At 39.8% G+C, this 25,379-nt stretch overlaps 1 protein-coding gene across 1 annotated transcript in view; it reads right to left on the bottom strand.

The window, feature by feature from the left end:
- Positions 1 to 25,379, bottom strand: part of luzp2 (leucine zipper protein 2) — a 159,828-nt gene that overhangs the window by 35,810 nt on the left and 98,639 nt on the right. The window contains exon 6 of the mRNA XM_085460096.1: positions 3,722 to 3,784. Coding sequence (XP_085316222.1) covers positions 3,722 to 3,784 — 63 coding nt within the window. The remainder of the gene's footprint in view (positions 1 to 3,721; positions 3,785 to 25,379) is intronic.

The raw sequence follows: 25,379 nt of genomic DNA on the forward strand, positions 1-25,379 counted from the left end.
AGAAATACAGAAAAATGCTTCAAAGACTTGACACAGGACATGAGAGATGTATCTGGCCCTTCAGTTGGTCCATGTACTGTTCATTGAAGCCTAATCAGACGTTGCCTCAGTGAAAGAGTGGCTGACAAGAAGCCATTCATAAGGAAGAAAAACAGGGAGGAAAGGCTGAGATTTGCCAGATCACATAAGAACTGGACAGAAAATCAATGGCAACTAATCTTATAGAGTGAGGAATCATTGTCAATATGCATAAAGGAGGATAAATGAGAAGTATAGCAGTGAGTGTCTACAGCCATTTATGAAACAGGATGAAGACTGTGTTTTGGTTAGTGGTGTTGGGGACCTTGTCAAATATAAATTATGACCCCAAAAACCATTGGGTTTTGATCCAGCATGCAGTACCATCTATTGGGAGCAGCTTAATTTTTCAGCGTGACAATGATCCCAAGAAAGCCACCAATGCAATAAAGGCATACTTGGATAGAAAAACACACAATTAACCACTATCAGTCATGGATTGGCCTCCCGCAGAGCCTGGCCCTCAACATAACTAAAGCAGCGTAGGGCCATTTTGACAGAGAACAGAACAAAAGGCAGACAACATCCAAAGAAGGGATTTAAATGTCCTTCAAGAAATCTGGAGAACTCTTTCTGAAGACTACATAAAGTCAGACTGTTGAGGGATAAAGGTGATTACATCAAATATTGTCTTTGACAGTAGAATCTTCAAAACTCAGTTTTTGTCAAATGTACTGTATTACCATGTATCCCTGCTCACGCATCTTAATCAACTGATGTTCCTATTTCCCATTTTTCTAGGAAAATATGGTCATAAGAGCCTTAAGTAATGGCTCAAGAATATTGCCCTGCACTGTATATCAGAATCTAAACTCTCTAAAGATACATTATGTTTGAGGAGGCGTAACTTTCTTGCCACTAGAAAAAAAACTTTTAATGATGTTGTTCGCAATTACCTGTGGCAATTTGTTTTGTAGCTTTAGAGTCTATCACTTTCTTTCACTTCACAATCATTACAGTGTGATTGCAGGCTCACTCTATAACCCTTTAAACATAAATAACTTTCTGGAAGAAGGCACATGGAACAATGTTCTTCTCTCTGATTTACTCCTCCATTTAAAGTCTCCCAAAGGAATTGAAGACAATGACCTCCATCTACCTGTGGTCAAGAAAAGTCTAGTAGTGATTTGTTCCCTAAAGATCTCAAAGCCTCCCAGCCTTGATAACAGATCTTCAGAAAAAAAATCCAGCTGGCAGAGACTGGAACTTGGAATTAAAAAGGATTGAGGATGGGATATTATGGTATATTAACTACAAGCACATAATTTATCACCATTTTGATGACTGCCTTTGGTGTTGCATGAAAATTCTGGCTCAGTATAGCGAGTGACCCACAACTTAAATCAGTATCTCTTCATTGCATTTGTACTCTGTCCAACACTTCCCTGAAGTGTTATAATCAGACAGGCTGCATAGTCAAATGTGCCATCAAACAACTCAGAGTTTGAATATGTGATGATGGCTTGGATCAGCTTAAATGGTGAAATGTCAGGGATCTTTAGCTGGAAGATTTGTAGAAGGAAAAGCGCCTGTAATGTTAAACATCAATTTTCTACATCTCACTAGGGACTTGAGAATAACCTTAGTTTTGGGGCTGACTTCGAGGTCAATGAAAAGCTCTTCAGCACGTAACATTGTGCAGTATGATCTTTTAGTCGGTTACGGCTGATGGTGTTCAAGACATATGTGTTCTGTCCCCCCAAACAACTCTGTTAAGCTGTGTCGGCTTATTCTGTGTTAACCACATTGCAGGATCAGAATTTAATAATTCACACTCTCAAGTGACTTCATTCAGTCGGTCAAAAAATAATAACACAGTTGTGGTGACAGAACTGAGGCATGGGAAAGGCAAGTGCTTCCTGCTAAGCTATACTGTTCTAACATTTGTTTGACTAAATCCACTCTGTTATCAAGTATACTCACTATTCAATCTGACAGCCTTGCAAATAAAACACAATTTTCAAGAAGGTGTTAATGTTCAGTGTTTGCTGAATTTAAGCAATGTTGGACAGATTGATACAAGTTTGGAGGAAGCATATTGCAGTGCTATGGAGCTTTGACCTATTATACAGACAGCTGCTTCCCTTGTGAAATAGAAACATTAAGATTAGAAACATTTATGTAGAAAAAGTAATTACGTTTTTTAAGGGTAGAGATTCTAAATTTGGTAGACTAATTCTTCTCAGTTTCCATACTCATACCTTCCAGGGTGGATAGCTGCCCTGCCATTTTTACCTGAAATTGCTCTGTCACTCAAAAAGCTTCATAAAATCATCTACAGCACTGATCAAACAAGTCTCATGCTGCTTTTAGGGAGGTTTAGCCTAAGGTCTCTTTCTCAAGAAAGCCTCCATCCCCACACAGAGTCAAGCTGTCATGTCAGTGCACTAAGGTAGTAAAAATCTTAAGTCATCCTACATACTGTAGCCTGACTATAGGAAAAGCATGGAATCACCAGCTCTACAACTGCATAACTATGAACCCCATAATTACACAATACCAGCTGCACTGACTCGAGCATGTCAACAGGATGCCTGTAGGATTCGCTGCCTTGTAAGATCCTGCATGGCTAGATTACAGCGTGTGCACTGGCCATCAGGAAGGCAAAAGTGACAGTTCAAAGCTCAGCTCAAGGGCTCACTATGGATGTGGACCTGATGGACACTGCTGACTGTAAAAAAAAAAAACTGAAAGCAGAGCTGAAGAAGAGGAAAAGTGACAGCAAAAATGACACAGACCAAATGCACTCAAAGCTACTCTCACCACAACCTGAGTTTCTCAGATTGCACTGCACAGCCATCAAAAAGCTTGCACTTAGAGACAAGTTGTTCTGAGATTCACTGGACTGCCAAAACAAAGATTTTGTGCTTGCACGCGCTTGCGTGTGTGTCTGGGTATGTTTATGTGAGGGAGTGGGAGAGACAGCGAGAGGGAGACAAAAATGGATCATTTCTAACCTTTAACTGGACCTTTATAAATCTTTCACCACACACAGGTCGCATCAAGAGTTTTCTTATTACAGCAGCAACTAATGAACTAAATGATAAGCTAAGCCATAGATAAAACACAAACAAACAAACAAACATGTATTTTTTTCTAATATATATTGGGTGACTGTAGCTCAGGTGGCAGAGCAGGTCAGCCACTAATCAGAAGGTCGGTGGTTCGATCCCAGGCTGCCTCCTGGCTGCATGCCAAATATCCTTGGGCAAGATACTAACCCCATGTTTGCCTACTGGTGGTGGTCAGAGGGCCCGGTGGCGCCAGTGTCCGGCAGCCTCGCCTCTGTCAGTGCGCCCCAGGGCAGCTGTGGCTACAATGTAGCTTGCCATTGCCAGTGTGTGAATGGGTGAATGACTGAATGTAGTGTGAAGTGCTTTGGGGTCCTTAGGGACTAGAAAAGCGCTATACAAATGCAGGCCATTTACCATTTATCTTAATACTTTGCATTGAATTAAAAGCAATCACATTGCATTTCTCAGTTATAGCACTGTTTATGCTTTGTTAAGACTACTTGCTCGCACTATGTCTGCATTATGTTACAAACTGCACTCTTTTCATGAACAATAGACAATTAAATAGCTGGACCTGAATATTAACTATGCACGAGGTGAAACAGAATGCACTAATTGAAAATTCTTACCTCCTCAGCATAGGCATCACAAAGTTTGTTCCCCGAGAGCAGCTTGTTTTTCAAGCTCTTGTTCTGAAAAAAAGAAAACACAAAAGAGGTAATGACATTTGCATCTGCCCTGTAGCCTGCACTGCATGTTGCTTTAGCATTTTTGGTGCTGTATAAAAAGCACTATTGACTCAGTGGGCATCAGTTTCTCCAGCTGGGCAATTGACTATATAGGAGCCCTTGCAGCAAGTGCTTGGTTGCCTCTTGATTTCAGACTTAAAAGCAGTCAGGAGTGGCCTGTCTGACGATCTGAGAGCGCACTCTGGCTCGCAGGCCTCTTAAAGGTCAAAAACGTAGCTCAGGGCAAGACCCCCACTGAACTTTAAGCATGATCAGTAAAGTCTTAAAATCATTTGAATGGTAGTGGGTGGAGAGATGCTAAAGTTTGGGTCATGAGCTGTTGGCGCCAGTTAACATCTAAATCTGGAGACAAGTGAATGATTCCGTCCAAACACACAACACCTGTAACATCAACTTAGGTTTGATGTATTAAAACCAAATCTATAGATTATTAACAAACGTACATTCAATTAAATGTAAATTTAAAGAAAAGAAAAGAAAAAAACATAACGCTTAATTGGACAACTTCTGCAAAGTGCAAGGGCAGCAGAAATTATGCAATGTGCTTTGTCTTGTCTTGCAAATTCAATTTCTTCATTTACAAAACATGGTTGAATCCAAATAGCAATTAAAAAACATTTATAGTAAAACCCATAAGGTTTGTGGTTTGCTGTACCCAAGAGCTTTTTCTGTGAACTGAATCTGAATAAAACTATAGATGTATTTATGTATACACTATACTTCTATAGGTGTTCTGGGAATTTTTTTACAACATACTTGAGCAAGGAGATTTCAAGAGAATCAGATTCTTTATACAGAAACATTTATTGCAGCCAGCTTTGAAATAAGGAGAACAAAACTATGACTTTTGTTGAGAGTGTTGTCATCCAGTGCCGATGCCGGCTTTTTTTTCTCTCAGAGGGCGTATTCATACTGATCATACACATTTATAAAGTCTTCATGCCTGATCATATATTCAAACAAGGTTAACACAGCTCCTTTGCCGTAAGTATTGAGGAGGAGTAGGCATGCTATGTATGCAGAGCCTGTCTATTCTCGCAAAATTATAAAATTAGAGGAGAGAGTCTCCACTCAAGCCTTAGGGCCTTAATCATTATATTCTTTCGAGAAATTCCACTCTCAATGACCTTTGAGACCTTTCCGAATGGAGAGTTTCACTTTAGTCAGAAAAATCCTTACAATATGTTTAAAAGGAAGTCTGCACTGACACAGTCAGGGGAGATGTAAAGACAGACAGGAATATGGCTGGAAAGTAATAACAGCATTTGATAAGAAGGGAATTTCTCTTTTTTAATTGGCACTGATCTGGTAATAAGATCGGTCCTAAACCAGCTTAATGCTTAACCCAAAGTAACCATCAAGTTTTCCAGATGACCCAGTCGTCCAGCATCTGCAGATAGGAGAAAGTTTAGACTGTCTCTAATGTGATTAAAAACCAGACTGTCTGCAAAATGTACTGCGAAAAGCTACTTGGTAAACCCAGTATATTTATAAGTTATATTTATAAGTGTATACAAGCAATTGGTTTGTAGAAAGGGAAGACTCCAGCTTCAGCTTGTTTTGGGGATTTATTTTCCAGTGGTTACATTTTTACCATTAACTTCTGTGCAATAATGCAGCATTTAAATAACTAGCTAAAAGAGAGAATAGTTAAGATGGCGCCGGTGAGGTCGGCTGCCGTCACGACTGCTCCGACCACTTTTTCTTTGTCTTTGTTTTTTAAGTTAGTTTTCAGCGTTTCTAAATCGGCAAAAGCATCACCATTGGGTACATTAGGTATGACAGTGACACTCTTGTTTCTATTGGTATACAATGTACTCACAATTCGAAGTTTTTAACTCCGGATCCGAGCTGGCCGAGTGAGATCTCGAGGGAGAACAAAGGGAAGCGGCGGCGGCCTAGAGGGAAGCGAGCCGGCGTCAGGAACAGGCTGAGAGCTCGTGCACACCGCACACCTCTGCCTAGCATCCTGCTCGCCAATGTCCAGTCACTGGAGAACAAGCTTGACGACCTCAGGGCCAGGATAAAGTTCCAGAGAGACATTCGGGACTGCAATCTCCTCTGCTTCACCGAGACATGGCTGAACCCAGCGGTGCCGGACCACGCCATCCAGCCGGCCGAGTTCTTCTCGGTTCACCGCATGGACAGGACACCGGACTCGGGGAAGTCAAGGGGAGGCGGCGTGTGTTTAATGGTGAACAACAACTGGTGCAACAGTGCGAACGTTGTTCCTCTCACACGCTCCTGCACACCAAATCTGGAACTACTGTCCATCATGTGTCGTCCTTTTTATCTACCTCGGGAATTTACATCGGTCACTGTAAGTGCCGTTTATATTCCACCACAAGCGGACACGGTCACCGCCTTATGCGAGCTGCATGAGGCACTCACACAGCACCAGACACAACACCGGGACGCTGCGCTTATTGTGACGGGGGACTTTAATAGCGCCAACCTCAAACGCGCAGCGCCGAACTTTTATCAACACATCACCTGCCCCACCAGGGGTGAAAGGACACTGGACCACTGCTACACTACGGTCAAGGACGGCTACAAGGCACAATCCCGCCCCCCGTTTGGCAAATTTGATCACGCCGCCATCTTCCTCATGCCAAAATACAAACAAAGGCTGAAACAGGAAGTTCGGGTTCAGAGGAAGGTCGCGCGCTGGACGGATCAATCGGTGGCCGCGTTACAGGACGCACTCGATGACGCAGACTGGGGCATGTTCAGAAACAGCTCCGACGATGACGTCAACGTGTTTACGGAAGCGGTTGTGGGATTCATCGGGAAACTAGCGGATGATACCGTGGAGACAAAGACTATCACAACGTTTCCCAACCAGAAGCCGTGGGTGGATAAAACCATCCGCGACGCTCTGAGATCCCGCACCGCTGCCTACAACACGGGACTCATGACGGGGGACATGGACCCGTACAAAGCCGCGTCATATAACGTGCGGAGGGCGGTGAAAGACGCGAAGCAGCGCTACGGGAGGAAACTAGAGTCACAACTCCAACAGAGTGACTCTAGGAGCCTGTGGCGGGGACTAAGGACAATAACGGACTATAAAGCACCAACAACCGGTATGACGAACGCGGCCGTGACTCTGGCAGACGAGCTGAACACTTTCTATGCTCGCTTCGAGGCTGCAGCTAAGGTCTCCAACAATGCTAGTGTTAGCGGCGCTAACGGCTGCAGACAGGAAGATACTGCCAGCACCGGAAACGTGCTCGTCATCTCCGAGCATGAAGTAAGGAGAGCCTTCAAGAGAGTGAACACCAGGAAAGCAGCAGGACCAGACGGCATCCCAGGTCGTATCCTAAGAGACTGCGCATACCAGCTAGCTCCTGTGTTCACTGAGATATTCAACATCTCTTTATTTCAGTCGGTGATCCCCACATGCTTCAAAGAGTCCATCATTGTTCCTGTCCCGAAGAAACCCCACCCTGCTTCTCTCAATGACTATCGCCCTGTAGCCCTCACCTCAGTAGTGATGAAGTGCTTTGAACGCCTGGTCAGAGACTTCATCATTTCTTCACTACCAGACACACTGGACCCACTACAGTTCGCTTACCGTCCAAATCGTTCCACAGACGATGCCATCTCTCATCTCCTCCACACATCACTCACTCACTTGGACACTAGAAGGGGGAATTATGTTAAAATGCTCTTCATAGACTACAGCTCTGCATTTAACACCATAATTCCCTCCACACTCACCACCAAGCTGGAGCATCTGGGACTCAGCTCATCTATGTGTCAGTGGATCTCCAACTTCCTAACTGGCAGACCACAGGCAGTAAGGATGGGCGGACATGTCTCAGCCTCCACCACTCTCAGCACTGGAGCCCCCCAGGGGTGTGTTCTGAGCCCCCTGCTGTACTCTTTGTACACATATGACTGTGTGGCCACTACCAGCTCCACCACCATCATCAAGTTTGCTGACGACACCGTCATGGTGGGCCTGATCTCTGATAACAACGAGACGGCCTACGTGAAGGAGATTAGGAATCTGGAGAACTGGTGCCAGAGGAACAACCTCCTTCTAAACGTCAGTAAGACAAAGGAGCTGATAGTGGACTTCAGCACTAAGCAGGAGAGGAACTACCAGACCCCCGTCATCAACGAGTGCCCAGTGGAGAGAGTGGACAGCTTCAAATACCTCGGAGTTCACATCACGCAGGACCTGTCATGGTCCTGTCACATCAACACCGTGGTGAAAAAGGCCCGACAGCGTCTCTACCACCTCAGACGCTTGAGAGACTTCCAACTGCCCTCCAAGGTGCTCAGGAACTTTTACTCGTGCACCATAGAGAGCATCCTGGCGGGAAACATCTTAACCTGGTTCGGGAACAGCACCATGCAGGACAGACAAGCTCTACAGAGGGTTGTGCGGTCAGCTGAGCGCACCATCCACTCCGAGCTCCCTGACCTGCACTCAATCTACAGCAGGCGGTGCTGGACCAAGGCCAGGAAGATCGTGAAGGACCTCAGCCATCCCAACAACAGACTGTTCTCTCTGTTGAGGTCAGGAAAGCGATTCCGCTCCCTGAAGACCAACACAGAGAGACTGAGGAGGAGCTTCTTCCCGCAGGCGATACGGTCTCTCAATCACACCACCACACAGTACTGACCCACACATATGGTTCTTACACACACACTGGACTTTCTGGACTTTGTTTTTGCACAACACTGGTCACTATATTCTTCATTTCCGGTTAATACTTGTACAGCTGCTGTTATTGTGTATATATTTATATTTATTTAGATTTCTTCATACATTCTTATATAGTTCTATATTGTGTATTGTGTATTTTGTTGTACAGTTATTTTATTTTCAACTTTAATTTATATATTTTATCTTATTCTTCCCAGTTAAATTTACCCTTCATTCTAATTTGTGTTGTACAGTTATTTCATTTTTAACCTTAATTTATATTTTATTCCTTCCTAGTTAAATTGACCCTTTTTAATTTTTCATATTTATTTCCTATCTTATTCATAGCCTTTCCTTTTTTGTTTTCTTTAGGTCACGAGCAGTTGTCCAAGCATTTCACTACATATCGTACTGTGTATGACTGTGTACGTGGCAAATAAAATTTGAATTTGAATTTGAATTTGAATAATCAAGTGAGCGGACCGCAAAGCCTTGAAATATTCAGATGTCACCTCATTGAGTTGACCACGAACTCCATGAATTGACCACATGAATGTGAGGACATGTATCTGACAGCTAAAGCTTGGCGTAGAGTGGGTCATGCAACAGAACAAAGATCCTAATCACAGCAGCAAATCGACAACAGAATGGGTAAAAAAAAAGAATCAAAGTGTTGCAATGACCCAGTCAAAGTAAGACCTTGACATGTAAATGAAATGTTGTGGCAAGAAGAAGAGTCGTCCAAATTTCTTCCACAATAATGAGACAGAATAATGAAGTTGTACAAATAATGATTACTTAAAGTTATCGCTAACTACTGATAAATTAAGTTATTGCTGCTAAGGATGGTTCTGTAAGGTACTGAATCATGGAGTGTACTTAGCTTTTCACAGGACTGTTTTGCCCTCTTATATAAAATGATATATACTTTATTTATTTCAAAGGTTAGAGCAGCCAAGCTAACACAGCTTAAAAGAATAAATACTATATTAGAAATGTAAGTAAATACACAAAATAAGGAGCACAATAAATTAAGACATAAGAAAAAGTGTAAAAATAAGTGAATATGGATATTTTTGAATGACACAGGTAAGACTGTCTGTATCAGTCCTTGTTGGAAGGAAGACAAAAAAGGATGTTAGACTGTCCAGATCCATTTCTGATCCAGTGCCACTCATAACATTCACTTGACCTCTGCATCAGTTGACTGAGTAATCCAAACAGTGCGCCGATCCAAACTGAATTAAAAGGGAATCCAAACAGCAAAAAGAACGATGGAAGAAAATTTCTTCTGCAAGTATGGACACATTTAGCAGCTAGCAGCCCACTACACGGCCACAGCACCCTTTTTCTGACATGCCTGGGATTACACCACTTTTCAGTCACATCTATCACAACCACATTTCTTCTTACCGCTCAGATTAACGTCCCTGTTTGCAATCCCTGTCCTGAAGCTATACAGTCACACTGTGGTTTTGGAAAGTGAGTCTCGATGAAACACATCAAAATAGGCTCACTGTGTTCCCTCTGGACTCAGAACTGCCAGCACGATCAGCTGGTGAAAATTCAAGAGTATAATACAAACAAGCCAAAAACCAAAAAACCAAAAACAAAACATGGGTAGACATGCTAAAATTGGAAAGACCAAAAAATAACCATGAAAAAATGACTTTACCCCGAGATAATCATTAAAGTGAACCATAATGGAAATTACTGTGAAAGGCTGTAACTTACCACAGTGCCAGGAATAAAAGCAAAAATATATATAACATTGTAAAACATAGTTATAGAAGTGTGTGGTTATTTTTTCTCATTTCTTTAGTACCAACAGAGCTGTGGGCATTGTTTTGTTGATCTCACTGCAGCACCATAAAATGTTCAAAAGTGTCGAGAGTCGAGTAAATGTATCGTTCTAATGAGAACATCATTGTGGAATTTGTTTGGATGGAAACTTCTATATAACACCGACTGGGGATGTTAACCAGCAGTCAGATTTGCAAGTAAGTAAGTTATGGGTTTAAAAAGTGACCTTTGGGGTAAACATACGTATGTATTATAACCATTTAGTGTCCGGTGCCCATATAGAAACACACAGAGCTGTCAGCATGTAGATTCTGAATATTGCTTCTACCTGAAGAAATATCAGTGTCAAATTAGTCTAATGTCAGCCCCAAGCAGAAATTGCCCTTTGACATTACATATAATTATGTGAATGCATCTATTGTCATGAAGTTCAGTTCCTGCAGGTGGGACACATGTATCACCAATAAAACTTTAATCTGCAACTTAAAGCTTTAAAGTCTGAACCATAAAATTGCCCAAAAATTCAAACTGCTTTTAGAACCTTCTGACAAAAATGTTGTGACATCCAAGTATTTAAATTTTTTTTTTAATGTATTTCTTGAAAATGTGTCATGTCATGCATCAACTATGATATGCTAGGCCTTAAATATTACTAAAAATCACATACGCAGGGCATCAATAATTATCTGGCCCAATATTTTCACAGTCAAACTACAGATCACTGTGTACCTCACTTTTTTTTTTTTTTACATAAATAATATTGGATAAAATAATTCCCTAACATGGTGCTGTATTCAGTTTGAAATTGAACATGCAGTACATTCTGGACTTTCCTTTTATTTATTTTTTATTTATTTTTAACACCCACACCTGCACAATGTGCTACACACTCCAGTGCAGACATAAGATGCACTCTTAGCTGAGGTAATGAGTTGTTTTGTGACTCGGTGAAGCAAAGCTGACCGAATATCATTTCCACACAGTGGCACCTCCTTTCACCACTACAGAAGGACCACCTTTTGAGGACATGTAGAACTGGCAGCCATTATAAAATGTGACGTAGTTAAGCCCCAGGACACACTCAGAGAGAAAATAAGATTCTCTGGAGCTTATACTGTATGTCACAGTGCATTAGACGAAATGAAATGCACCATGCTGCACATGGCATAACGTGTTATTCCCGCAGTATTGTCAATCTGCAGGCCTGTAACAAAAAATAATTTCCCCCAGGGATCAATAAAGTATTCTGATTCTGATTCTGATTCTGATAAAAATAAAGTCAGTTTTTTTTTACATGTTCATGTTGTTAATATTTTAATTTAGAAAAATGCAACAGCATCCGAATAAGTGTATTGCTCCTTGACTAAACGAGCACATTATGTTTCAGAATTTGCTGTCAAGTTTAGTGCTTTATTATTGCAAATAATTGTATAGTCAGTGATAAAATGCAATGCATACAGTAGTATAGGCTATCACAGCAACCTAAAGGACTTTAGCACACAAACACACACATAAAATAAATTCCCATTATTCAAGTCAAAGTTATTTTCGCACATTATAAAGTGCTGATATGCTCACGGGCACTAAGTGCTGATATTTACTGTCCATCTAGGTCAACTTTCATACTACTCAACAGCCATCAGTGCAGCATCCTTTTAGCCTCAGTGCGACGCATCAGAAACCAAGTCTTCCGGAAACACATTTTGTATTTCATCTCAGTCGAGTTGTTCCCAAATTGACACTATGGAGTGTGAATGCAGTGTGCATAATAAACTGGCATATTTCATATTTATGTATCAAACACTTCCAAGCGGTGCATTCCACCCAGCCCTGCAAAGTTTAAATAAACTAGGAAAAGTGCATTGCATTTAGGGCTGACATTTTTATTTCAAACTGGCCGTGGCGTGCACATTGCTTGACACCACTTACAAGTGCGGCGCTGTTGTCATAACACATTTCAGCTTAAAAGGTCAATAAGATTCATTGTTAATGGCAAAAACAACCCAAAAGGACAAGATGATTCTGTGGCATCAGTGTTTTAACAGGTTACATGTCATGAAAATATGCCTTCATTATTTATGTTGATTACCGTGCCTGTAGAAAACAAAAATGCATTCACTGGCTCTGTCCAACTATTAGTTATGCACACTCTATCCTGTAGAGGTTCATGGTAGCTGGAGCTTATTTCAACAAGATGTGAGGTATGCCCTAGATACTGCAGATAGTCAGTCACTAAGATGAAGAGACGGACATCCATTAACCTCCTGAGACCCAAACTCTTCCACAGCATGCATTTTTAATTTCTCTTTGATATTTGGGCATATTGGGGCCCAATGAATGTAAAAACAAAGAATTACCAGATTTTTTTTTACCCAATTTTTGTTTCTAAGAAAAATGAGAGCCACAAATGAGGATATTCGTTTAAAATTTTGATAGAACAGTGGTAGTATAATGTCCTCATAAGTGGATATCAGACCCTTGTAGAGCAAATTTGACACACTAATGGCCATCTATAATTACAGATTAAGCTGTCTTTGTAAGAAGGTGGAGCACATGATGAATAAACAAGCTCCACTCAAAAAGTGACCCACAACCCTATTCTGGTGGCGACATCACCAGAATACGGTTTTCTTAAATATACCTAATCTCACTTAAATGTTGTCATGAAGTTTTAAGAATAACAACTGCTACACTTTATAAATAATAACTATATGTATTATGTTTAATGTTAGCACTTACACTTACTTGGCTGGACAAAATAATCGCAACCTTGTTGTTGTGTTGACCTTCCTGTAAAGTCACCAGTCTCCTATTATCTTAAGAGAACATATGAACATTTGGATTTGAAGTTAAGGAACTTGCTATTGTACATCTTAAGGAATTATACTTTTTTTGAAGTCCACTACTTTAATTATAGATCATTTAAAGCTTTCTGATTAAGTGAACAACAAAGTCCTTTGATAAGCAAAGTTATTATTGGTTCCCCCTGCCTTTGGTTGGCTCCCATAGCATAAAATTCAATGATGATTTCTTGTTGTTTTTTTTCTTTCAAAATAATAAACAAAAACAAACTGATAAAATTGTATATTTTTATTGTAAGGTTGTAATTATATATAAAAGGCCTATAAACACCAGTTGTTTAAAGTCCATAATTAACGCACGACACAAAGACAGACAAAGACATTTTTTTGCAACTTTTCAACTGTATGTTTTGCCACATTCTACAATATGTTGTCTTTTTCTCAACAACTGTAATTTTTCTTCCTGGATTTCAGCTTCTTGTAAGTTAAAGAATGCATGCATATTATAAAATGAAAACTTCAGTTTATTTGACAGCCTCTGTCATATATTAATGAACGGATTCCACACATAATGTAGCCAATTCCAATCACTGTCGGTACAGAGCAGTAATCTATGAAAAGAAAAACTCACAATGGAAGAAAATTAAGGTGGGGCCTGCACAGGAAGCCGTGTTGCTGTCAAAACATCCATTATAAATTACAGGCATTAGCAAAGCAAATATTTGCTGCTGATAAGCTATTAAATATAACATAGCCCCCTGATGTCTTATACCGGCATGCTTGACAGCTTGAGTTGAACTTGTCTTGGCAGATCCTTAAGGACTCTTGAGGGGGTATTATGCATAAGCGAACAGACTGCTTTCTTGTCACTGGCCTATTGTTTTGCTGTACAATCATAAGCATGCAATACATAATCTGTGCATTAAGAACAGGGCAGTCAAGGGATTTTGTTTTCCCCGTAGCTGTCTGCCATTTTAATTAACTTGGTGGACACAAGTGGTGACCCCCCACAAGAGGTCAAGAAATAGAAAACAAGGACAGAAGCAAACTACAAGAAAAAATTATAAATACTTAAAGCTTGTGTTTATGAGTTATCAATCATTTTAGATTAGATAAGATTTAATTTACGTTGATGCGAATATTGTCCATATATTCATCTGAGCTGAACACAAGCTTCATTTCAGTGCTTCTTTATAGATATTGCCTCTCTGCATTTCTCATCAAATAGCTGTTGAGACGTGCCGTACGATGCCTGACAAGGCTTCAGGCTATTCGAAGAAAGGAGATAAGATGAACTCTATTGATCCTCTCGGGGAAATTGGGAAGGCTGGGTGTTTCAAAAAAGAGCTGAAATATTCCATGTGATGTGGCCTGAATTACCACTGGCATAATAATAAAGCTGCAGTTCCTCCCTGAACACTAATACGTTCTTGTCATTTGATTCACTGTCATTCCTTGTATTTTTTTCAAGCGGAATCAAAAATGACTCGAGCAATCTGATGAATTAGATTGGGATTTAAGATAGTGAGCCATCTGTAATGTAGAAAGTGATTAGAGATGAATTCAAGTACCTCAGCTCTAAGATATGAACAATGACCAGACAAATGGATGTAACTTCCAAGCTGATCAGCTTAAAGCTGAAAAGGCACAACAGTCCAAAAGCATTCTGGCAGAAACAGTTCTAAGTGATCTAAGTTTACTTTATGTGACATTACCCATCATCAATTAAATTATTAGCTCTGGAGGGAGAGTAGCTGGGATAGGCTCCAGCCTCTGGCAGCTCTGAGCTGGATAAGTGGAAGAGGATGGATGGATGGATGGATTTGTAGTCTGTGCAGAGTGAGCACTGTAAACACAAATGGCTCAACAGCCGGGCTCAACTTTTTTTTTTTTCTCTTTAAAGTTTAAAACTCTCAATAACAAAATATAAGAAAAGAACACATATTGAATGATTCCAACACCTATGCTAATAATATTCAAGATCAATATAACCTTAACTGGCTACACAAACACATGATGACACAAGGATTATGGCAAGGCAATTAAACCCACCCAGCTAGGGTTAGTGAAAGTGAATTAGGTCAATTGTCAATTGGGTTAGCCATAATCCTACGTTATCTATTGGATTTTGCTTGGGTAAGACACTGCAACACAGGGGCACCACAGGGGACTGTCCTCTCCCCCTTCCTCTTCACCCTCTACACCACAGACTTCAGCCACTGCACAGAGACCTGCCATCTTCAGAAGTTTTCTGATGACTCTGCGGTGGTTGGATGCATCAGCAGGGATGATGAGACAGAGTACCGGGCTGTGGTCGACTCCTTTGTCACGTGGTGTGAGCAGAATCATCTGCAGCTCAACGTGGCAAAGACCAAGGAACTGATCGTGGACTTCAGGAAGACCAGGAAACACTTGACCCCTGTTTCAATCCAGGGGGTCAGTGTTGACATTGTGGAGGACTATAAATACCTTGGAGTACACATTGACAATAAACTGGACTGGGCTAAAAACACCACAGCACTTTACAGGAAGGGCCAGAGTCGTCTCTATTTTTTGAGGCGACTGAGGTCCTTCAACATCTGCCAGAAAATGCTGAGGATTTTCTATGAGTCTGTGGTGGCCAGTGCGATCCTCTATGCTGTTGCATGCTGGGGGAGCAGGCTGAGGGTCGCAGATGCCAACAGACTTAATAAACTGATCCGTAAGGCCAGCAATGTTGTGGGGATGGAGCTGGACTCCCTCAAGGTGGTGTCGGAGAGGCGGATGCTGTCCAAGATAAAGACAATGTTGGATAACACCTCCCACCCACTCCATGACATGTTGGTCAGTCACAGGAGCTCGTTCAGTGAGAGACTGAGATTACCGAAAAGCACCACTGAACGACACAGGAAATCATTCCTGCCTGTGGCCATCTCCCTGTACAACGCATCCACTTAACACACTGTTTGCTGCTACAACTACACATGTTTCTTTTCCAAATATTTATTTATAAGTGACTTATGTATGTATGTATGTATATATATGTATATATTGTACTATTCTTAGTTAGCGTATTGTCTGTCTTGTCTTAATGTTGGTTTAAAATGGAGCACTGTAACAAAAAATAATTTCCCCCAGGGATCAATAAAGTATTCTGATTCTGATTCTGATACCTTTAGTATGTAAGTGTAGGAAAAATATTTCTGAAATGGTTAAAAGTGTTAACTACTTGTTCCAAGAAATGACACGCAGTTCATTCACAGTTCGCTTGCCATGTAATATTGTCATATGCCAAACTTTGTATACTGAATTGTTATGACACTAGGGAACATTTAGGACTTTTGGATAACAACAGATTTTTAGCAATAAGGCTGTCAGTGAGGTGAAAATGAGGTACTGTGTTTAATTGGATCCAATCAGAGAAAAAAAGTGAGCATATGACACTGCATGAAGATTAACGGCTAGATGTAATGATGTATGAAGTGACATTTTACAGTGGTAGAAAACTTCCCTGACTCCTGCCAGTTTGCGTTTGGCTATGAGGCTGCCATTGTGCACCGCATGGAGAGTAAACAAATTCACTGTACTTTTGTATTACATTGCTAAAGATGTGACTTTTCTGTAGCTGTAGTCAGTGTGATTGTAAATCACACTGAGAACTTGTTTATGAGTTACATTAAACACCTGCAAGGATAAATAAAGGAGTCCTCAAGAACAGACTCAACAAAATCTTGAGAAGTTGTCAGTTTGCTGCCTACAACTATCATCAGCTAGAACTGTTTAGTATGACAGGTATTTGTTTGTTATTACACTGTGTTGCACGCATACAGTTTAAATTATCAACATGCATATAAGGAAAGTTTAAATATGGGGAATAAGAGGAGACTATACACTAGATTGAGAGCAGTGAGCAAAACAGGTACAAAGAGATTTTCATAAAAAAAAAACCCAGGAAAATAATATTTTGTTTGGGTTTTTTTCCCCAAAGAAGGCCCTTTTGAGATTTAACACAGCCTATCCCCTTAGTTAATGTCAGACCATCAGATTTTTTTCTTAAATAAGCTAGAACTGGTAAAAATAAAAGGCAACATTAGAGCAGCAGGAACAAAACACTACAAGTAAATAAACATGCACACTGAGGCAAGTAAATGCCAGCAAACGCTGGTTCGGACCATCCCCGCCCGTTTTCTATCCAATTTTTTTCTCGTTTCTTCAATAGTGTTTACTCTCTCTGCGAGGAACATGAATAGTGACTGAAAAAATACTCTTCTGTTCCTGAAATTGCCTGATATAAACAGAAATAAAAAGTAATGGATAAATTGGATATGTGATTACAGTTGTTTATTCTGACAGACAGACATGGGCATAATATCTATTCTCATGTGTTGGATGATACACTCCAGTCAATAGATACATGTGAGCCTTATCAAAAATAATTATCTCCTTATTTAGAAAAAAAAGCAAACATTTTGATTTAAGTATGTGTATTCCTGCAAAATATTGATTAATGCCTCTGTACTGTAAGTTCTACCAAGAACTTAACTTTAATTCACACACATTGGTCATTAAGGTGGTAAATTTACACCGCTTAATTAAGGGATGCTTTGATGGCAAAGCAAGGCAAAACGTTTCCATGTTGAGTACAGTGGAAAGCACCGCCAAATATCGGAGTTGAAGAAAGATGCGATGAAGAAGGTGCCTAAGAAGTTCAACGAGCTGTCCATACCTGAAGCCTTGGAAACTGCCAAGCAAAGACTCACAACGTTGACCGTATACAAGCGGTATACGGTCAAGCGGTCTGGTATACCGCTTGAAGCGGTATACCAGACAGATAGGAGCCAGGAGAATAAACTATCTGTACTCAACTGTAATGAAGAGAGGGAAGCTAGTCAGAACTGAGGGCATCAAACTACCAGAAGCCAACATCGCAGAGGAGCAAGAGAAGGAGCAATCATGGAAGGACAGGCCCCTGCACGGTATGTACCACCAGCAGATAGTGGAAGTGGCTGAGATCCAGAAATCCTATCAGTGTCTGGACAAAGCTGGACTGAAAGACAGCACGGAGGCACTAATCATGGCAGCACAGAAACAAGCTCTAAGTTTGAGATCCATAGAGGCTGGGGTCTATTACACCTGCCAAAACCCCAGATGCGGCTATGTAAAGATGCCCCTGAGACAATCCAGCACATAACAGCAGGGTGCATGACGCTAGCAGGCAAGGCATACATGGAACGCCATAACAAAGTGGCCAGTATAGTGTACAGGAACATCTGTGCTGAATATGGCCTGGAAATCCTGAGGTCAAAATGGAAGATGCCTCCCAGGGTGGTTGAGAATGACCAAGCTAAGGTCCTGTGGGACTTCCAGATACAGACGGACAAACTGGTGGTGGCTAACCAACCGGACATAGTGATGGTAGTCAAGCAGAGGAAGACGGCTATAGGGATAGATGTAGATTTATACTGAATTACAGTAACATCAGGAAGAAAAAACATGAGAAGCTGGGGAAGTACCAAGGGTTGAGAGAAGAACTCAAGAAGATGTGGAGGGTGAAGGTAACAGTGGTCCCCATGGTAATCGGAGCACTCGGGGCAGTAATCCCCATGCTAGGTGAGTGGCTCTTGCAGATCTCCGAGATCTCAGATTGCAGTCCAAGGAACAGCGGGTACTGTGGAGGACCTTCAAGCTCCCAGGCCTCTGGTAGAGGACCCGAGCTTGAAGAACACACCGTCTGATCGGGGGAGTTCTTTTGTATATATGTATGATCACAATCTTTTTACTGTTCAGTAAAGAAATGTAGCTAAAATTAAAACTACAAGGCCTCGTGGAGACCAGCTTCTTTTCAAAAATAATGATATAGAAATATTTAAACTCCTTTTCAATATTTTCCTTCAGAATAAGCCTCTATGTTTTCACTATTCTCTGATGTCTTGACACTGTCCCATGGTGTCAAGACATTTTGAAATTGAAAGTCGTGTGAAGTCACAGTGTTTGTTAAAACAGCCTCTAGCTACAATAAAATAAGGGAGAAAAAAAGTAATTTTCTGAACATCTCAAATAAATATCTGCAGTCACAGCCTTCATCAGTCGTGAAGTACTTGGATGTATTTCTGTAAAAAATAAATAAATAAAAAATAGACCATCCACTTTATAGTGTCACAGCTGAATACCACAGAAAACCGGTCACTTGTCTGGAAGCCGAGGGCCAGAAATCAATATCCATGACGGGGTATGAGGAATAAAGCAACGCTGCTAAGTGACAGCATGGCACCAGCCCTGTGCACACTTGCAGCCTCTCTTGAACAAGTTTCTTTCATCTGAGTTTCGTGCCAGTGTCCACGAAGCCACACGTAGCAAAATTCTTGTATTAAGTGCAAAACAATGTGGAGAGTGACACAAATATGATCGCACTTGTAACAGAACGTCTAAGGCTTATGCATAAATGCAGGAGATGCCGGCAGGTGGTTGAGTTACCCAGACATACATCCCACACACTCCAAACGAGGAAGTATGATTTTTCACTTCAAGCTGACGCAAAGCTCAGCCAGAAGTAACACTTTGATGGCAAGGGTAACTTTGTGGCTGATTGTTACTCTGCTTCCTCTGTGGAGCAGAGAGTTGCAATGATTCATTCATTCCCATCAGTTTTCTGATGACTTATGTAATACAAACATATATATTTTAGCTTAGAGATATCACAGTTGCCACTAAATCAGCTGCTACGGCAGTGTCTAACTTTGGGGTGTAATTGCTCTCAAAAATTATTCACAAAATCCACTTTTGTTTACTTGTTTTTAAAATAGAGATGATGAAGGAAAATGAGGAAATAAATACTTTTTACCCAATGCATGATCTCCTGGTCTGGATAGGATCCTATTGTTATGTATTTGGATTTTTTTTACCTGAATAATCTTTAAACATTATAGTTTTTCAAGTGTCCAACAAGCATACGCAACATGATCACATAGTTAATTATTTCACATACATACATTAGTAATGTAAATGTTTTAGGCCAGGAAGCTATTTTTCAATCTATATTTTACACACATAATGTTCACATTAATGCACAGTATCTATTATATCTATTATAATACATCAGTATTTTACCACAAAGGTTTACATACAAGTACTGTCCTTGTAGTTCATAGCCTACAAGTTTATACTGTTAACTGATAATCATGTGACAAGGCACCAGATGCTGTGTTACAGAGTAAATAATGTAATGAGCAATGCAATGAATTGCACTCACCAGCGAGTTAAAAAAAAAAAACCCCAAACATAATTCATTGCTTGTAAAAACATAAGATAAGCAGATTCGTCTGCTTTCATTTGAGTAACTACCTGGAGTGGCTACAGACATGCACAGCTCAAACAGTCTGCACTTAGGAATTGTTTTCTTTAAAAAGACAATGCAATGTTTCTGACTAAATGTTAATTACTCACGCAATCACAAAACCTGGAATGTTTCAAATATCCTGATATTTACTTTTAGTTACACTGTTCTTAAATTACACTGTATAACTATATGGAAACTGAGTGCTTTCCATCTGTGTATCCTTCATATTTAGGTTTTAGGACATTTTGGGTACTGATCCTGAGTGTTCACATCACTCTACATTTTGGAACAATCAGTGCTTCTAAATGTGGAGATAGTTTGGACATACACAATTCATTATGAGCAGAATAACCCTCTTCTATGCAGTCCTGTAATAGATTACACACTTGTGATTTCCAGGCCATGCTTTCAAACTAATTGCACAATCTCAGGCTATAAGAAATAATATATTGAGATTCTGAAAGTAATACATATAACCTGTAAATAAAACAGAATTGCTGTACTGGCTATTTCACAGACGGTAACTGCAATTTGTCTTTTTGCATATTACAGCACTTCAGCAGTGTTGGGAAGAAATGCAGATTTAATACAAACCGCCCTCTGGGTCCCAGATGGAACACACCCTCGTGTTAGCATGAGACACTAAACCCACACACTGTATTTTCTGGTTTACCTGCCACTCCAGATTTCATTACAGACAAGCAATGCAGAATTACTGTACCTCATGATTTGCATATTTTCTAAATAGTGTTTTTCTCCTCACAGACTCAGCTAGATTAGTTCATTGTGTTGATGTACAAATACGCTGTCTACGGAAGACAGCCTTCGTACAGGCGCTAAATAAGACTTCACTGTCTTTGCAGTTTCTCCAGGTGTTAGTTATCAGTTTCTAAATAAACAACAACAACAACAAAGTATTAGGAGAGTGAGTGTCATATATTTCATAATGTTACTCATTCTGACATCATCGAATGCATATGACTGATAATAAACAACAACAACGACAGTGAAAGAAAGCATCTTTAGCACAGCAGCCTCTGCTATATGTGTACCATGTGCAGCCTACATTGTCCACAAAAATACCACTGCAAGTATTGTCAATACTGCTGACTGCATCAAAATCCCATATACTTTCATTCTTGGCCTTTATTTGAATACCTTGTCTCATTTTTCTTGCCTTATACATACACATCTCAAAACATACCCTGCTTAACACAGGATGCAGTTGAATTTATTAATATTAATATTTTTATTAATTAATTTTCCATGATCCTACCAAAGGTGAAATAAATAAACAGACAAACCTATGCCAGATAATTTTTGCTCTCTGCAGAAAGCCTTATCAAAACAAACCGATGATGTTAACCTAAAGAGGCAGTACCACTGCAGACACTGGCTTGTGATGCACTTAGGGCTGGACAGCACTGCTAAAATCATATCTTGATACGCATTCTTACAAGAAATCATTATAAACCTTAATAGTATTTAATTTTACATTAAATTTTTTTTTCTGGAATTTATTTACTCTTATGCCAGGAACAGTTATATAAACTCTAACATCTATTTGGCTTATTTTTCCTGAATGCTTTAGACACCAACTGAGAGGAAGCGACAGTCTGTTAACCCACCTGCTCACCCTGAGTCACATTCTATTGAACTCCAGGCTGTCCAATGAACTGAACTGTGTGTGTAGTTTATGGCAAAACCAGAGATTCAATGACAAGCCTCCTGGGTTTTCCTCTGATCTCAGTGGAGGAAGAATCAATGCTTCGAGTGGAGAGTGCCAAGGTCAGAGCTGTTTTGGTAGTGGACATTGTGTGAAATGGGCATGGCATCATAACATAAAAGCACTTAATCTCTGCATGAAAAGTGAGGGAAATTCAAAATGATTATGTGAAAGAGAAACAAGAAACAGGCCTGGCACTGAAACGATTAACTTCATCTGCCTGTGTTTTATTTTTGTCTTTATATTTTGCTGAAGTTTGAACCCGTAATCAAAAATACATTTTCAAATTTAAAGCCTTATTTATTTGATTCATCTTAAAGGCAACAGGCAACTAAAACTGTGAGTTTGTTCCTCAATATGTGCTAATTGTGTGGGTGGTCTTATATCAACTCTTAGAAATGTCATCAATGGCTGCTGATTACTCATACAGTATGTTGTTTTTGCTGCTTTCATTTTGTAATTGTCATCGTTATTTCCTAGTTTGCACGACTTTTAAACTCTTTTGTAGGGATCCAAAGAGTAACATCTGCTCTCCCACGGTGACCAATTTATGTGTTTTGAGTAATTTGCATCTAAAAAGGTCACGACATCTGGACTATCATAGAAAAGTCTGACTAAAATATGACAGTTGTTACTTTGTGGTTTGAACAATAAATGATGTATCTACATGCACTGTGCCTATGGAAAATATGACATTTATCGTCATATGTTTATATATAAATAAACAAAACTAGATGTGTCTTGCTTGTATCATTACTGTGATATATCTATGCTGGGGGGAGAAAGTAAACAGAATGTGTTATGTCAAGTCACAACACAGTAATTATTTTTCCTCCTATGGGGTTTGAATATTCATTTTTTAAGTAGATAATATATGAAATCGTTGATTTTTATGGACTTCTTCTTCTTAATGTATGTAAGTGATCACATGTGTGAAATGAACTCTGATGAAGCCTCATCAATACAAGCAAGGTTGCTTAAGAATGTTCTTAATTTACTTTATATTCACTTGACTCACTTGAAAGCATGATAATAGTAACTTCTGATGAATTCACTATCACTTTCTGCTGACGAGGAAGAAGTGAGTTTGTGCCATCAATCTAAAGAGAAAGAAAAAACGGCATGTTTTGCTAGAGCACAGTATAAAACCTCTGTTAGTTCTGCAGTTTCATCTGCTTTGTCTTTGTCCTCCTCAACACATAATGATGCAGTTTCCCTTATCCGCCTACTTCAGTTTCTTGTCACTCCTTTTTTTTTTTAAGGCTATCATAGAGAGATCCAGTAAATGCCCCGATGCATTATTTTTTTCTTCTGCCATTTAGCTGGTGAAATTACATCGGGAAGACATGAAAGGAAGAAGACAATGTCAGGAAGCCATTTTAAACTAGAGAAAAATATCAGCATCAGCGGCAAGGAGCTGAATGTGTGGCTGTCTATTACAATGCTCTGTGAGAACCTGATGAATCCCAGCAGGATCCAAGTCAGCCTGCAAATCACTCTCCCTCAAAATAGTCATCATAAGCTCTGAAAGCAAATCATTGATAATGACTTCACAGTGAATTGCAGCCATAAAGCTTCCCCTCTGACACCACAACACAATTCACAGTGATATGCAACATAAAACAGATTTTAAAACCCAATACTGTTGTAAACAAAGGATATAAATGGATTTACAGATGTTCCCTTCAGCTTTGTTAGGAATTTTTATATACTTTGGCCTCAGAATGCAGAAAATTGGTGTAAAATAGTACTCACACCAGACAGTTCATTAGGTATGCTTGTTCAAGTGCTTGTTAACACAACTAATCAACTGATCACATGTCAGCAAATCAGTGTATGACATTCAGACAATTTGCTGAAGTTCAAACTGAGCATGAGAATGTGGAAGAAAGGTGATTTGAGCAATTTTAAATGTGGCATTGTTATTAGTCTCTCACAAACTGCACATCTACTTGGATTTTCCTGCACAACCAACCCTAGGCTTTACAGGGAATGGTCCAATGAGTGGCAGCTCTCTGGGCTACAATGCCTTGTTGATGCTAGAGGAAAATGACCAGTCTGTTTTGAGCTCATAAGAAGCAAACAGTAATTGAAATAACCATTCGTTAGAACCAAGGTACGCAAAAGAGCATCTCTGATTGTACCACAACAGGTTCCACTCCTGTCAGCTAAGGACAGGAAACGGATGCTGTAATTCGTACAGGCTCAAACAAATTCAACTACAGAAAACTGGGAAAATGTTGTCTTGCTAGTTTCTGCTGCAACATGTGGGTGGGAGTGTCAGAATTTGGCTAAACAATATAAAAACATGACCCCATATTGCCTAGTATCAACAATCCAGGCTGCTATTGGTGGTATGACTGTAGAAGGGATATTTTGCTCTTCTAGGTCTTCAGTACCCATTGAGCATCATATACAGTAAATGCCACAGCCTACTTGGTGTTGCTGACCATGTACATCCTTTTATAACCACAATGTATTCATCTTTTCATGGGTGACTCCGACAGGATAATGTGCTATATCACAAATCTTAGGTCACAACTTTGGTCATGTTTCTAATATTTACATAATCAATAACGATACAAATGGGATGGATAATGTATTACAAACACCTCTCAGCAGAAAATGAATCAATTCAGCATTATTGAGAACTGTAGCCTTTAACTAGTTACTTCTCATTTACATTACATAGCTTTGATGTTTTATTTATTGGTTGTTCAAGTATTGTTCATATACACATTTAAATTATGTTTTTATTTATACATTATCCCAGTAATTAGTCATATTTTCAGTTTTAGAACGGCACTGGTGGAATAGCCACTATTAATGCATATTGAATAGATTGAAATAGATACTGTGAAACAGTGGTTATTGGGTTTGCAACAAATTTACACCAAACCATCCCACCTGCCACTCTACATGCTTTGCAAAGTAAGAAGAAAAACTTGGTATGCCAGACTGAATTTTATCCGAGTGTAAACCCTATGGTTTTATGGTGTGCATATAAAATGTGCAAGAGCAACTGTTTTGTAACATCTTATTTCATTGAATTTTCATGCATTGTCTAGCCTGTTTCTCCTACTCTTTGTTCTGGCTCATTTATACTTAAAACAGTTCTATATCCAGGTACAACTGCTGAGGTAAAATTGTAATGATTTAAAATGTTTGACATTCGCATTTCCGCAAATTATTTTTATGTAACTTGAGACTATGTAATAGATGCGAACATATAT

Source organism: Copadichromis virginalis, linkage group LG1, assembly GCF_057382275.1.
Source record: "Copadichromis virginalis isolate Kocher_CV1m ecotype Utaka linkage group LG1, C_Virginalis_male_GT1.1, whole genome shotgun sequence".
Lineage (NCBI taxonomy): Eukaryota > Metazoa > Chordata > Actinopteri > Cichliformes > Cichlidae > Copadichromis > Copadichromis virginalis.